We start from the raw sequence: 15000 nt of genomic DNA on the forward strand, positions 1-15000 counted from the left end.
AGAGGAGCAGCTGCAGAAGACTCTGTCTGATTTGGAGAAGAGAGAGAAAGCTCTCGCACACGCCGAGATGGAGGTGTGATGTCACTGTGGTGCTTTTCGATGAGTTTATATGGCAGATCTCATGAAAACTCAAGAATATTGTACCCTTAATTCCCATTACTGCCAAGTGGAAATAGGAAAAAAGAATAGTTCAGCCAAAAATGACAATTCTGTCATCGTTTACTCACACTCATGCCATCCCAGATGTGTTTGGCTTTGTTTCTTCTGCAGAACACAAATGAAGATTTTTAGAAGAATATTTCAGCTCTATAGGTCCATACAATGCAAGTGAATGGTGACCAGAACTTTGAAGCTCCAAAAAGCACATAAAAGAAACATAATAGTAATCTATACGACTCCAGTGGTTAACTCTTTGTCTCCAGAAGCGATATGAATCAATATTTCAGTCCTTTTTTTCTTTTTTTAACTATAAATCTCCACTTTCACTTTCACATTCCTTTTTATTATCTTTTTCTTTTTTCGATTCGTATTTATACATATCGCAACCTACTTTGCAGGGATGAGAATTTATAGTAAAAAAGGACTTAAATATTGATCTGTTTCTCACTCACACCTATCATATCACTTCTGAAGACATGGATTAAACCACTGGAGTCATATGTGAAAGTGAAAGTGTAGATTTATAGTAGATGATGACTTAAATATTGATCTGTTTCTCACCCACACCTATCATATCACTTCTGAAGACATGGATTAAACCACTGGAGTCATATGTGAAAGTGAAAGTGTAGATTTATAGTAGATGATTACTTAAATATTGATCTGTTTCTCACCCACATCTATCATATCACTTCTGGAGACATGGATTAAACCACTGGAGTCATATGTGAAAGTGAAAGTGTAGATTTATAGTAGATGATTACTTAAATATTGATCTGTTTTTCACCCACATCTATCATATCACTTCTGGAGACATGGATTAAACCACTGGAGTCATACGTGAAAGTGAAAGTGTAGGTTTATAGTAGATGATGACTTAAATATTGATCTGTTTCTCACCCACACCTATCATATCACTTCTGAAGACATGGATTAAACCACTGGAGTCATATGTGAAAGTGAAAGTGTAGATTTATAGTAGATGATTACTTAAATATTGATCTGTTTCTCACTCACATCTATCATATCACTTCTGAAGACATGGATTAAACCACTGGAGTCATATGTGAAAGTGAAAGTGTAGATTTATAGTAGATGATGACTTAAATATTGATCTGTTTCTCACCCACACCTATCATATCACTTCTGAAGACATGGATTAAACTATATTAAATTATAATGACGGAAGACTATCTATATACATGAATTTCCCATCAGTTCACTTCAGTAAAAGTTATTGAGCAAAGGGTGGCACAGAAGTGCATTTGTTTAATTCTTGCTAATTTCCTGACCGATGATTTGTTGTGGAGGCCATTTAAAGCTGAATATTTTGCCATTTTGGCCGTGGACGATTTTTATTTTGGCCAGGAGTGTACTTTTGTTTTTCCTCTCTGCTGTCAATATCTCACCAGGTTTATTTTGCTCTTAAGAGGAGCTTGTCTCGCTCGCAAGATATAGTGATGTATGATTTGTGAGCTAATTGTTCTTTCCATTCATTAGTGAATTGGCCTGAAAGTAAAATATGATGCATTATATTATTGAGAATCAGCTTTAAAAATGAGGTGATAAATAATCAAACTCAAAAAGCAAAGTGTCCAGACACAGAACAGCAATGGCATTTCTATTTGTCGTTTAACATTGTTTGTTTAGTTGTCTTCAGAAACTCCTAAAATAGATTCAATAATATTTTTTAGAAATATGTTTTCGTAGACATGTTTTCATGAGATTCACCAGTATTTAATGTATTGCATCAAACAGAAACGGCTTCAGATAAAATGTCACTGAATTTCTGTGTTTGTCTGATGTTTAGACGCAGCGGCTGCAGCGAGAGATGCGAGCGGAGCACGAGTTCTGCACGCGAGAGCTGCAGGACAGCGGCCGGCGTCTGCGTGAGGACTGCGCCCACCAGGTGGAGCTGGAGAGGTCAAAGGTCAGGCAACTGGAGGATCAACTGAGCCGACAGCAACAGCAGGTAAACGCAGCGCATGCGACCTGTGATGTTGAACTCTGTCTTTCTAAGGGGGGGGGGGGGGGTCGGGTTACTGCGGGGTCATAAGGTCAAACCCCTGCCCTCTCTAAAGCACATCGGTGTACTGAATACTGTCAATACCTGCTAATCCAACCGCTCTTAAACGAGGAGTTAAGAAGTGATCCATTAATCCAGTGAGATCAGTGTACTCTGATTAGTAGAGTTATAGATGCACACGAGTCATGTTTGGACTTTATAGTTACACTTTTATTTACAAATCCGATACTGTGTGTTAGTCATGTTCATTAATGTCAAGCTCTAAAAATGTGATAAAAGAACCATAAAAACAGCATTAAAGTAGTTCAAATGACTCGTGCGTTTTATTCAAAGCCACTTGAAGACGTGCGACAGCTCTGTGAATCACAAAAGCGTATATAGCACAGGCTGGTGATGCACTCGCGGCTATTTTTAGCCCTCACAGCGGTGCGCAATATTTGAGCGCTACTCACGAACAACATCTCAGATGTAGATGCTCAATAGTTCGGTTCACTTATAATATGCATTTAGAACGGCTCCAGAGGAGCGTTTCACCAGAAGAAGCGAATTTAACTACTGTGAACTAGCCCACAAACAGACACATACAGGACGTCCCGGAGACTTCAGAATGTCAAAATAAAAGCGTGAGGGGTTAAAAAGTGCACGACTTAAATATATTACTTTTGTATTTCAAAATAAAATTCAATAATAATAATGTTAATAATTTATTATTATTATTATTGTCATAATTAGTATTTGTTTACAATTTAGAAGTTGAATGGGTGTGAATTAAAAGTGAGCTGATATCTTGCAACTAAATTTAACAAAAAAGAGATCTGAATCCTTTAACCATTTGATACCGCTTTTAACCTAGTGCTTACATTTAATATATAATTTACCCTCTATAAATGTAATTAATGTTAACATTATACATCGTTTCCAAGGTCAAAGGGTTCAACATTGATATCCAATCTCTGTTTCACGATAGTAATCCTCCAGAAACAGTAATTGAGTTATTTGTGCAGGAGTACAAATGAAAACATGCGATATCAAAACGGGACTTTTATTATGAAAACTTGCGATATCAAAACGGGACTTTTATTATGAAAACTTGCGATATCAAAACGGGACTTTTATTATGAAAACTTGCGCTATCAAAACGGGACTTTTATTATGAAAACATGCGATATCAAAACGGGACTTTTATTATGAAAACATGCGATATCAAAACGGGACATTTATTATGAAAACATGCGATATCAAAACGGGACTTTTATTATAAAAACATGCGATATCAAAACGGGACTTTTATTATGAAAACATGCGATATCAAAACGGGACTTTTATTATGAAAACATGCGATATCAAAATGGGACTTTTATTATGAAAACATGCGATATCAAAACGGGACTTTTATTATGAAAACATGCTATATCAAAACGGGACTTTTATTATGAAAACATGCGATATCAAAATGGGACTTTTATTATGAAAACATGCGATATCAAAACGGGACTTTTATTATGAAAACACGATCGTCAGATGAATCCAGTTCAACACACTTGGGTCAATCGTCCATGACAAGCGTTCATTAAAAACATCCAATCGCACTTTTTGTCCATAAAAGTGATAAATGTGAGAAATATTGATATATTCTCCATTGTTTACATGAGATCTCGCCTTCGTCATCGTTCTTCATCAAACTGCAATCTGAGCAGCATTCATGTTGTAAAACTGTTTATGATCTGATATATTAGAGTCTCATAAACAAAACCAGCCCCTCTACAAAGTCTGTTTATAAAAATGTGGCGTAGTTTTATTCATAATAGTCGAGCAGTGCCGTCAGATTTAGTGTCGTCTTGAGAGGCGGAGCTTAATTTTACTCTGAACACTTCCAGAGATTTTACAGAGATTAAAGCTGCAGGAACTCATTTATTATTAAATCATCTTCAGATTAGAAACGAAACTTCTTTAGACTCGTGACTTTGAGGACATTGTATTTCTGGGGTGTCTTGTCCCACACAAACTCTCATTATCACCCCTAATTAATCACCAGTTTCAGTGTGACGCTCCAGCGAGCCTCGTCAGACTCCGTTTGTTTCCTGTCGAATTTTTCTGCTGTGCTTCTTTTCAGTGAAACGGCGCTTCTCCAACATCCTCATGTTCTGCAGACTGTCCATCTCCTGAAATACTGCGTCTGCAGTCTCACTTTCCCCCCTAGAAAACATCTGGCCCGAACCGCAGCTAACAAATCAAGCAAAGTAGGTTTCTGACATGCGAAAAGAGAAGTGGCGTTTGATGAGAGCTGTTTGGCCGTGTCTGTGTGGAGCGGCTCATCTCGTCTTCTCTCTCGTGTCAGTAACATGTAAACATACACTCGTCCCGTGTCGACACACACTAACCAGTTTATCCAGACAGACTTCACCTGTCTGTTTCCTTTTTAACTGGACAAACTCCTCTGCTTTGTAAAAAGCATCCATCATGTGTTGTGATCCGCCGGCATCTGCTTCCTGTCAGATACCGGGAGAGAGCGCGGGAGAATGGAGAGCACTTGTAAGGTTTTAGTTGTTCTGGACGCTGTCGGTCTGTTGAACACTCCTGAAGTTAATGGATGTGCTGTTGCTCAGAGACGTTTAACAACTAGCATCACGCTACACTGCACAACACAGAGTTTAAAAGTCCTATAATTAGTTCCAAATCTCAGTTTGTCACAAGAATTTGTAACGGAATGTATTTTTTACCCACCCAAGTAAACATTGTAACGGCACATATAACACCGTGTTTTAGTGGTGGTGGTGTGGTGTAGTGGTCTAAGCACCATAACTGGTAATCTGGTAATCAGAAGGTTGCTGGTTTGATCCCCACAGTCACCACCAATGTGTCCTTGAGTAAGACACTTAACTCCAGGTTGCTCCGGGGGGATTGTCCCTGTAATAAGTGCACTGTAAGTCACTTTGGATAGAAGTGTCTGCCAAATGCGTAAATGTAAGTGTTTTTAGCTTGAATTTGATCAGGCCCGTTTCCAGACCAAAATCACTGAGGGTGCTTCTGAAAGTAGTGGGGGTGCACATTTTTTAAATATATGAAATCATGTTTAAATGTTACTAAAACAATGTAAATAATAGTTTATGTTGAAACATTTAATGCTTCATTTTTTTCACATGATCATCTGTCCAAGTGTGCCGCACAAGCCCTCAAAAGTGAAGCCAAAACGTCTCGATCGCCCCCCCGGTGGCTGGTCCTAGTATAGGTCATAAACCCCGCCTCCCCATGTTATTCAACGGGACGTGAGACCAACTAAACAATTAAATTACACTTCACATATCTTTTTTCCAAAGATAGTTTCTGTCGTTTACTGTCGTTTCTATCACGTTGATGTCATTTCAAGTGTTTGTTTTCAAAATAAGTTTGTTTTTAGTTATTTGATGCTATAAAACGCTGCTGTGACATCATGATTGACAGCTGTGATTGACAGGTTCTCTGAGTGAAGTAGTCACTGAAGCACCAACAGACTTTTTTTCGGGATCTTCGGAGGACTGAGGAGATTGGAGCTTTAAATTTAATATCTACATTTCTATAATTAATTATTTCACACCGTCATAAGTCAAAAGGGGCGTGTGCTTGCGATTGATTCAGCGGGAGTGAGGGCGGGGCCTTGATTTCGCGGCTTTACTTCCTGCTCACTACTGCGCAGGTCTGGTCCCGAAATCGCAACTGCGCAGACTCAAGTCCCAAGATGTCAGCGCCATATCGGGACACTGGCGGCTTCAGTTCTCACCAATGGAAAAGAGCGAAGGGCGTCGGCCATCTTTTTTTACAGTCTATGGATCTGTCGCTGATAATGACAGCGAAATGCAATTGAGCAGAGGTGATACATTTACATTTATGCATTTGGCAGACGCTTTTATCCAAAGTGACTTACAGTGCACTTATTACAGGGACAATCCCCCCGGAGCAACCTGTTTGAGTGTTGACCATAATGATGAAAAATCAATAATATATAATTAAATTAATATTTTCGTTATGTCCCTAATGATGATGTCTTTTCATTTGTACGTAAAATGAAATATAACAAAATTATCCAATATCAGATTGAAATCAGAATCAAATGAACCGCTTGTGAATCGGAATCGAATCTGGAAATCTGAAACAAGTCGGATTATTCTGTGAGACTCTCTTGCGTCTTTGTGCTGTTGTTTCATCATCTTGTTGTTTTCATTCTTAAAAGATTCAAGAGGCTGAAAATAAATACAGGCAGTTGGAGAAAGAGTTTCATCAGTACCGAGACCAGCAGAACATTCGGCCGGAGATCCGTCTGCAGTCAGAGGTCAATCTGCTGATGCTGGAGAAGGTCAGAGACCCTAAATGACCTCTACACTCATTAATACTAATGGACTGTTCTGAGATCTGTGTTGTTTTTAAATAATCAGGTTGAACTGGAAAGGAAGTTGGAATCAGCGACTAAATCTAAACTGCATTATAAACAGCAGTGGGGACGCGCCCTGAAAGAGCTGGCCCGATTCAAACAGGTGAGATATTTAAACTATCACATGTTCTCACAGAAAAGAGGAAGTCATGATATATGAGCCTGAATTTGATAAAATCATCCGATATCTCTCTATAACTGTTCTGAGACCAGTGCAGGCAGACAGCACCCTAGAAGTTAAGTCATGCACTAAATAGGGAGCAAGGGAGCATCCTATAGCTCTCCTATAACTGTTCTGAGACCAGTGCAGACAGACGGCACACTGGAGGTTAAGTCATGCACTAAATAGGGAGCAAGGGAGCATCCTATAGCTCTCTATAACTGTTCTGAGACCAGTGCAGACAGACAGCACACTGGAGGTTAAGTCATGCACTAAATAGGGAGCAAGGGAGCATCCTATATCTCTCTATAACTGTTCTGAGACCAGTGCAGACAGACAGCACACTGGAGGTTAAGTCATGCACTAAATAGGGAGCAAGGGAGCATCCTATAGCTCTCTATAACTGTTCTGAGACCAGTGCAGACAGACAGCACACTGGAGGTTAAGTCATGCACTAAATAGGGAGCAAGGGAGCATCCTATAGCTCTCCTATAACTGTTCTGAGACCAGTGCAGACAGACAGCACACTGGAGGTTAAGTCATGCACTAAATAGGGAGCAAGGGAGCATCCTATAGCTCTCTATAACTGTTCTGAGACCAGTGCAGACAGACAGCACACTGGAGACTTTATGCAACATTTTGACACAAATACTGTCAACTGAGATTAACTTAAATATTCCTTTAAATGAAATCATGTTATTATGTTTCCAAGTTTATGTGAGTGTACTAATAATTTTTCATGTATTTCATCTAACACTGTAATATTGACAAGAACAAAATGTACAATTAATCGCCATGCGATATTTCATAATTGTGCCCGCTCAACCTCTTGGTAGAAAAACGGAACAAATGAACTGCATTAATGGTTTAATCCGTGATGAACTGATTCTAGCGTGCAGACCGTGTTGGGTAAATAATGACCTCTCTAAAACTGTAATTCCAGACTTTACCAATTACTCAATTAAAAGAGTAATTACACTACTAATTACTGTGTTACTTTCTAAAAACTCACGTCTTTGTACTCTCAGCGCCACTCGTTTCTCCCTCACAATGAGTCGTTGGGGGGTGCGTCCTTGTTTTAAATCTGTTGTCCATAAATGATATCATTTTGAAATGTGTCACGACCAGCTGTAGAATAGATGCAGGAGTTTTACTGCATTAAAGCAGACGTAAGCGAGAGTTCTCATGGAAACACAGCGAGTGAACATTGAGAAACGGCGAGCTGTCACGGGCTGCTTCTCCTGTGAACCCTGAACGCCGCTAATACAGAATAAACACTGCGCTTATCAGCCTGCTAATAACTGTTACTGACACACACCAGCTGCGCACTCTTTCTGTTCCAGTGCCAGAGAGAGAGAGATATATAGAGAGAGAGAGAGAGAGAGCACATCATGTGATTTATGGTACTTGAAGGGCTTCATAACTTATTATGAAATTGAGCTATAAATCAGCGCTGTATTATGCTAAACATTAGCCGTATGAATATCATGTTGGCTCGTTGAAAGAGCGACGGATGAATCAAAGTGAATAGTTTGTGTTTTTACAATGTAATGATCTCTGTGTTCTCATGTAACTTGGTAGGATGACTAAATAAATGTGGGGCATCATTATGAGCACAATCTCAATGTGTTCAGTGATATTCTCTGTGTGTTGTGTCCTGATGACGGATCTGTTGCAGCTCTGTTTTGGTGGTTTTATGGGGAAACGTCAGGGCGACTCCAGAAAACTGCTCTCGAGTCTCGTCTGGCGTCTGCGGCGGGGTCGTTCTGTGGTCACTCAGTCCGGACGTGTTCGTTTACACACGCTAACGTTTATCTTCAGGTGTTATTGCAGTGAATCGCACACCTCGATGAGGCTTTTATACAACTCTGGAAACATTTGTAGCCGCTGTTTACCGCAGGTAGCATAAAAGAAAACGATGAACCCCACGAGAGTTTCACTTCAGCACTGGTTTGACCAAGTCAAGTCTACTTCTAAATGTGTTTGTTTTTCCTGCTTTTAGCCGCAGCAAAAGACATTTCTGTTGTAATGAGTTTAGATTATCAAAAACAAGAGTTTTTTTCGTTTTTCCACAAACACTTCTACGTTCTATTAAACCACCGATTGAACTATTCCGGTTCACGACTTGTAGCCGAGTCCTTGCCAAGGCGTTTTGTATGTAGCCAGTTTCAGTGGATACTCGGTGTCCATCGCTATAGCAACCTGCGCTACACTATTCTGTGTTACAGATCGCAAACTGATACTCAACCAATCAGCTGCAAGTAAAGCGACGCCTCTGAGCAATGAAGTCACTCCCCTGTATCTCTGAAATGAAAGCACTCTTCACAGGGAATGTATTTAATTATTTAGATGTATATATATTATAAGATCAGGGAGCCTTGTTTCGTTTGAGCAGCTAATTAAAAATGTATAATTGTGTTTCTTTGCATTTCTTTACTGTACCTGCACGCATGATGCTGAGCACCTCTGACAAAAAGTACTGTTTGCAGAAGTGTTTGTAAGGTCATTCTCGCATGAATCTTTCATCTGAACAAATCTACTGGTCAAAATGATATTGTAGACTATCACACAGTGACATGTCTTGCACTTCAGTAAATTCAATAAATAAAATTGACGCTGACTATCACATCTGGTGTCGCGAGTTTGAATCCAGGGCGTGCTGAGTGACTCCAGCCAGGTCTCCTTAGCAACCAAATTGGCCCGGTTGCTAGGGAGGGTAGAGTCACATGGGGTAATCTCCTTGTGGTCGCTATAATGTAGTTCTCGCTCTCGGTGGGGCGTGTGATGAGTTGTGCGTGGATGCCGCGGAGAATAGCGTGAAGCCTCCACACGCGCTACGTCTCCACGGTAACGCACTCAAGTCACATGATCAGATGTAATTATTTTATAATTTACTCCCTCGTGATACCCCAGATGTGTGACTTTCTTTCTTCAGCAGAACACTAATGAAGAACAATAGTACAATATCTCAGCTCAGTCGGTTTAAAATGCAAGTGAATGGAGATTTCTCTTTTAAGCTCCAAAAATCACAGACAGTCAGTATAAACATCATCCACATGACTCCAGCAGTTCAATTAATGTCTTCTGAAGGGACACGATCACTTTTGGTGCACTAAAGATGAATATTTAATTAATTTTGTCTGTCTGTGTCTGTCTGTGTCTGTCTGTGCGTGTCTGTGCACGTGTGTCTGTCTGTTTCTGTGCTCGTGTGTCTGTGTCTGTCTCTGCGCGTGTGTCTGTCTGTGTGCATGTGTCTGTCTGTTTCTGTGCGTGTCTGTGCACATGTGTCTGTCTATTTCTGTGCTCGTGTGTCTGTCTATTTCTGTGCTCGTGTGTCTGTGTCTGTCTGTGCGTGTCTGTCTGTGTCTGCGCGCGTGTCTGTGTGCGCGTGTGTCTGTCTGTGCGCGTGTGTCTGTCTGTCTGTGCGCGCGTGTCTGTCTGTGTGCGCGTGTGTGTCTGTGTGTGTGCGTGTGTCTGTCTGTGCGCGTATGTCTGTCTGTTTCTGTGCGTGTCTGTGCACGTGTGTCTGTCTATTTCTGTGCTTGTGTGTCTGTGTCTGTCTGTGCGCGCGTGTCTGTCTGTGCGCGCGTGTCTGTCTGTCTGTGTGCGCGTCTGTGTGCGCGTGTGTCTGTCTGTGTGCGCGTCTGTGTGCGCGTGTGTCTGTCTGTGTGTGTGTGTGTGTGTGCGCGCGTCTGTCTGTCTGTGTGTCTGTGTCTGTCTGTGCGCGTATCTGTCTGTGTGCGCGTCTGTGTGCGCGCATGTGTCTGTCTGTTTCTGTGCGTGTCTGTGCACGTGTGTCTGTCTATTTCTGTGCTTGTGTGTCTGTGTCTGTCTGTGCGCGTGTGTCTGTCTGTGTCTGTGTCTGTCTGTGCGCGTATGTCTGTCTGTGTCTGTGTGCGCGCATGTGTCTGTCTGTTTCTGTGCGTGTCTGTGCACGTGTGTCTGTCTATTTCTGTGCTTGTGTGTCTGTGTCTGTCTGTGCGCGTGTGTCTGTCTGCGTCTGTGTGCGCGTGTGTCTGTCTGTGTCTGTGTGCGTGTGTCTGTCTGTGTGCGCGTCTGTCTGTGTCTGTGTGCGCGTCTGTGTCTGTCTGTGTGCGTGTCTGTCTTGTTTCTGTGCGTGTCTGTGCGCGCGTGTCTGTCTGTGTGCGCGTCTGTGTGCGCGTGTGTCTGTCTGTGTGCGCGCGCGCGCCTGTCTGTCTGTCTGTGTGTGTCTGTGTCTGTCTGTGTGCGTATCTCTGTCTGTGTCTGTGTGCGCGCGCGCATGTGTCTGTCTGTTTCTGTGCGTGTCTGTGCACGTGTGTCTGTCTATTTCTGTGCTTGTGTGTCTGTGTCTGTCTGTGCGCGTGTGTCTGTGTGCGTGTGTCTGTGTCTGTCTGTGCGCGTATGTCTGTCTGTGTCTGTGTGCGCGCATGTGTCTGTCTGTTTCTGTGCGTGTCTGTGCACGTGTGTCTGTCTATTCCTGTGCTTGTGTGTCTGTGTCTGTCTGTGCGCGTGTGTCTGTCTGCGTCTGTGTGCGCGTGTGTCTGTCTGCGTCTGTGTGCGTGTGTCTGTCTGTCTGTTTCTGTGCGTGTCTGTGCACGTGTGTCTGTCTATTTCTGTGCTTGTGTGTGTCTGTCTGTGCGCGTGTGTCTGTCTGCGTCTGTGTGCGCGTGTGTCTGTCTGCGTCTGTGTGCGCGTCTGTCTGTGTCTGTGTGCGCGTCTGTGTCTGTCTGTGTGCGTGTCTGTCTTGTTTCTGTGCGTGTCTGTTCGCGCGTGTCTGTCTGTTTCTGTGCGTGTCTGTGCGCGCGTCTGTGTCGGTCTGTGTCTGTGTGCGTGTCTGTCTTGTTTCTGCGCATGTCTGTGCGCGCGTGTCTGTCTGTTTCTGTGCGTGTCTGTGCGCGCGTGTCTGTTTCTGTGCGTCTGTCTGTGTCCGTCCTGTGCGTCTGTCTGTGTCTGTCCACGCGTGTCTGTGTCTGCGTGTCCGTCCGTCCGTGCGCGCGTTTCTGTGCGTGTCTGTGTGTCTGTGCGTGTGTGTGTGTGTGTGTGTGTGTGTGTGTGTGTGTGTGTGAGTGTGTGTGTGAGCGTGTATTTATCACTTTGTGGGGATCAAATGTCCCCATAAGGATAGTAAAACCCGAAATTTTTGACCTTGTGGGGACATTTTGTCGGTCCCCATGAGGAAAACAGCTTATAAATCATACTAAATTATGTTTTTTGAAAATGTAAAAATGCAGAAAGTTTTCTGTGAGGGTTAGGTTTAGGGGTAGGGTTAGGTTTAGGGGATAGAATATAAAGTTTGTACAGTATAAAAACCATTATGTCTATGGAAAGTCCCCATAAAACATGGAAACACAACGTGTGTGTGTGTGTGTGTGCGTGCGTGCGTGCGTAGCGTGAGCAGGAGAATGCGATGTCACGTCTGAAGCAGCAGCAGCAGGAGTTGCAGCAGATGCGTTTGAAGTATCTGGCAGCAGAAGAGAAAGAAACTGTGAAACATGACAAACATGAACTTCAGGACATTCGCAACCAGCTGAACAGGTACTGCTGCACACATTGAACTGATTTGAGCTCAGATTTCATTTTGGAGTCATGAAAAACTTTCGGCTTAGTTTGAGTTTTTCCAAACATGTTAATGTTTATTTTTATTTCAGTTAATGAAAGTAACACTTGTATTTACCAAGACTAACTTCAGTTCTTCAGATGCAAAGGTTGACAATGGTTTAAAGCAAAATATCTTCAGTCCCGTGTTTTTGAATTCAGCAGCTCCCATTAAAATCCGATAGTATCAATAGTCTGAACTAATGTAGCATCATCAGGCTGTTAACCGTTCAACTGTGGTCAGATTGAAGCCGCAGGATGAATCGAAGAGCTGGAGGGAGCCGGCACACGTGTTTGTGGACGAGAGCGCCGATGATCATGTGACCCGTCTGCTGGAGGAGAGAGACACACTGCTGCGGACCGGAGTTTACACGCATGACGACAGAATCATATCTGAACTCAACAGACAGATTCAGCAGGCCATGAGCGACAGACACTCACAGGAGCCGAGAGATTTGAGCTGAAGGTCTAATGCATCATCTCCTCATGCATTTAATAAATGTCAGATATTAACGTTTGTGAGTAGTTTTGCAAGACACTAATGTTCGTCTGCGTTTGAATAAGTCTCGATTGGGAGTGAAGATCATTAGGGCGCAATTCATTTTGTTACCTCGTACATTTTTAGTTTTAATGTCTCAAAAATAATACTTCGTTTTAAGTCACGCATGCAGAGACATTCTCAAGCGACTGTTGAGTGTGTTTGATATCAGCAGGTGGCGCTCTCAACAAATCACTCTGTTTTGGATCTTATCAGGGCTTTTGTGTGTGTGTTTATTTATAGTTTTGATGTTGTTTGTGTGTGTTTATTTATGACTGTCTCTTTAAAATAAACTCTTTTTTTTTTCTTTGCTATCTTCTCCAGCTTTTGTGAAGAAATATGAAGTTCCTGTCTGTTGCAGAACATCGAATAGAAAAAGTCTTTAGTCTGTTACAGTTTTTGATGTTTTAAATGATTTTGACAATTTAATATTTTTCTCCTGCAGAATTTAGACGCTTGCATGTGTGGACGATGTTTGATTCATCGTCATTCTGAAGTGGTTTGTGCACGCTCAAAAATAATTATGGTGTGTTTTGCAAGTTTGACATCATTGAGCAAGTTTAAATGCGCTTTCTTGTGTGGTCATGCTAACACCTTAAAAGGATAGTCGTAGCCTCCCCGCTCCCTCTCTGTTGGTCCATACAATGTGACCAAATCCTTTATGCTGCTTTTAGTAATCCAATCCATGTCTTCAGAAGAGATATGATAGGTGTGGGTGAGAAACAGATCAATATTTAAGTCATCATCTACTATAAATCTACACTTTCACTTTCACATGTGACTCCAGTGGTTTAATCCATGTCTTCAGAAGAGATATGATAGGTGTGAGTGAGAAACAGATCAATATTTAAGTCCTTTTTTACTATAAATCTACACTTTCACTTTCACATATGACTCCAGTGGTTTAATCCATGTCTTCAGAAGTGATATGATAGGTGTGAGTGAGAAACAGATCAATATTTAAGTCATTTTTGACTATAAATCTACACTTTCACTTTCACATATGACTCCAGTGGTTTAATCCATGTCTTCAGAAGTGATATGATAGGTGTGAGTGAGAAACAGATCAATATTTAAGTAATCATCTACTATAAATCTACACTTTCACTTTCACACATGACTCCAGTGGTTTAATCCATGTCTTCAGAAGTGATATGATAGATGTGGGTGAGAAACAGATCAATATTTAAGTCATCATCTACTCTAAATCTACACTTTCACTTTCACATATGACTCCAGTGGTTTAATCCATGTCTTATTATTATACAAAATTATTTAAAAAAAATTTGAAGAGGAAAAAAAAATTGAAGAGGAAAATTTATTTTTTGGAAAGATGATTTTTTTTATTTATTTATTTTTCACCTTGCGGTTCAGGGCTTCCGTAAGTACAGATGTAAAATTATACTTAATATTTTCTAGTTAATGCTTAAACTAACAATTTCAGTGTATAACATACTCTCTGCTATTTTCACCTCACCACAACGTAATTTCTCATAACATTTTTGATGAAGACATTCGTCATGTGAATAAACTGGGATATCAAATCAAGCACGAGCAGAATTCCTCAGACTTCTCCCCAGTGTTGTATGTTTCCAATTAGACTATTTTGGAGACGTTTAAAAGTCCACCTTTATTGCTAATTGGCTGTGAAAGACCTCAGTGCAGGAAATTCCCCAGAAAGCAAAAGTCCTGCTGTTGAAACCCACAGGCCACTTTCACATGTCTGTTTTCCAAAATAATAATTCTCGTCTGATCATTTGTTTGTCCTCTGGGCTCCGCCGCAGTTCACAGGTCTCGGTTCACATGGCCAAGCGGCGTGATTGATGCGCAAAATCTGAACTATTTGTTTTACAAATGTGTAATGCTCCTCCGGGAACCATTTTCTCCAATATGCAAGAACTGGGAACATTTTACTGTCTGAAGAATTATTAACATTTTTGGGCAAAAGAAAACAGGTAGACGTTGTTACTCTCTCAACCACAAACTAGAACACGGGACGTCAGTCGTGCGTACACAGAAATACATTCTCAACATCGTGCATCATAATATAATTTAATTCAACATTTCCCATGAATTCGCCTCCTGGTCTTCCATAAATCAACATGGCAAATCATTTATATTCATCTGTCAAATGT

At 41.4% G+C, this 15000-nt stretch overlaps 3 protein-coding genes across 3 annotated transcripts in view; 1 reads left to right on the forward strand and 2 right to left on the reverse strand.

Moving 5' to 3' along the window:
- Positions 1–12114, reverse strand: part of LOC127630371 (filaggrin-2-like) — a 91476-nt gene extending 79362 nt beyond the window's left edge. Inside the window, exon 1 of the mRNA XM_052107822.1 lies at positions 11878–12114. Within this exon, the coding sequence (XP_051963782.1) occupies positions 11878–11928 (51 nt within the window). The 5' untranslated portion in view covers positions 11929–12114. The remainder of the gene's footprint in view (positions 1–11877) is intronic.
- LOC127630400 (centrosomal protein of 120 kDa-like) overlaps positions 1–13561 on the forward strand; it is a 27806-nt gene extending 14245 nt beyond the window's left edge. The window contains exons 15-20 of the mRNA XM_052107874.1: positions 1–73; positions 1970–2131; positions 6393–6515; positions 6595–6693; positions 12122–12267; positions 12572–13561. The exon at positions 1–73 is cut by the window's left edge and continues 20 nt beyond it. Of these exons, the coding sequence (XP_051963834.1) occupies positions 1–73; positions 1970–2131; positions 6393–6515; positions 6595–6693; positions 12122–12267; positions 12572–12791 (823 nt within the window). The 3' untranslated portion in view covers positions 12792–13561. The remainder of the gene's footprint in view (positions 74–1969; positions 2132–6392; positions 6516–6594; positions 6694–12121; positions 12268–12571) is intronic.
- Positions 1–15000, reverse strand: part of LOC127630389 (uncharacterized) — a 320692-nt gene that overhangs the window by 105488 nt on the left and 200204 nt on the right. The window lies entirely within an intron of this gene.

The sequence above is a fragment of the Xyrauchen texanus genome, chromosome 37, assembly GCF_025860055.1.
Source record: "Xyrauchen texanus isolate HMW12.3.18 chromosome 37, RBS_HiC_50CHRs, whole genome shotgun sequence".
Taxonomy (NCBI): Eukaryota; Metazoa; Chordata; class Actinopteri; order Cypriniformes; family Catostomidae; genus Xyrauchen; species Xyrauchen texanus.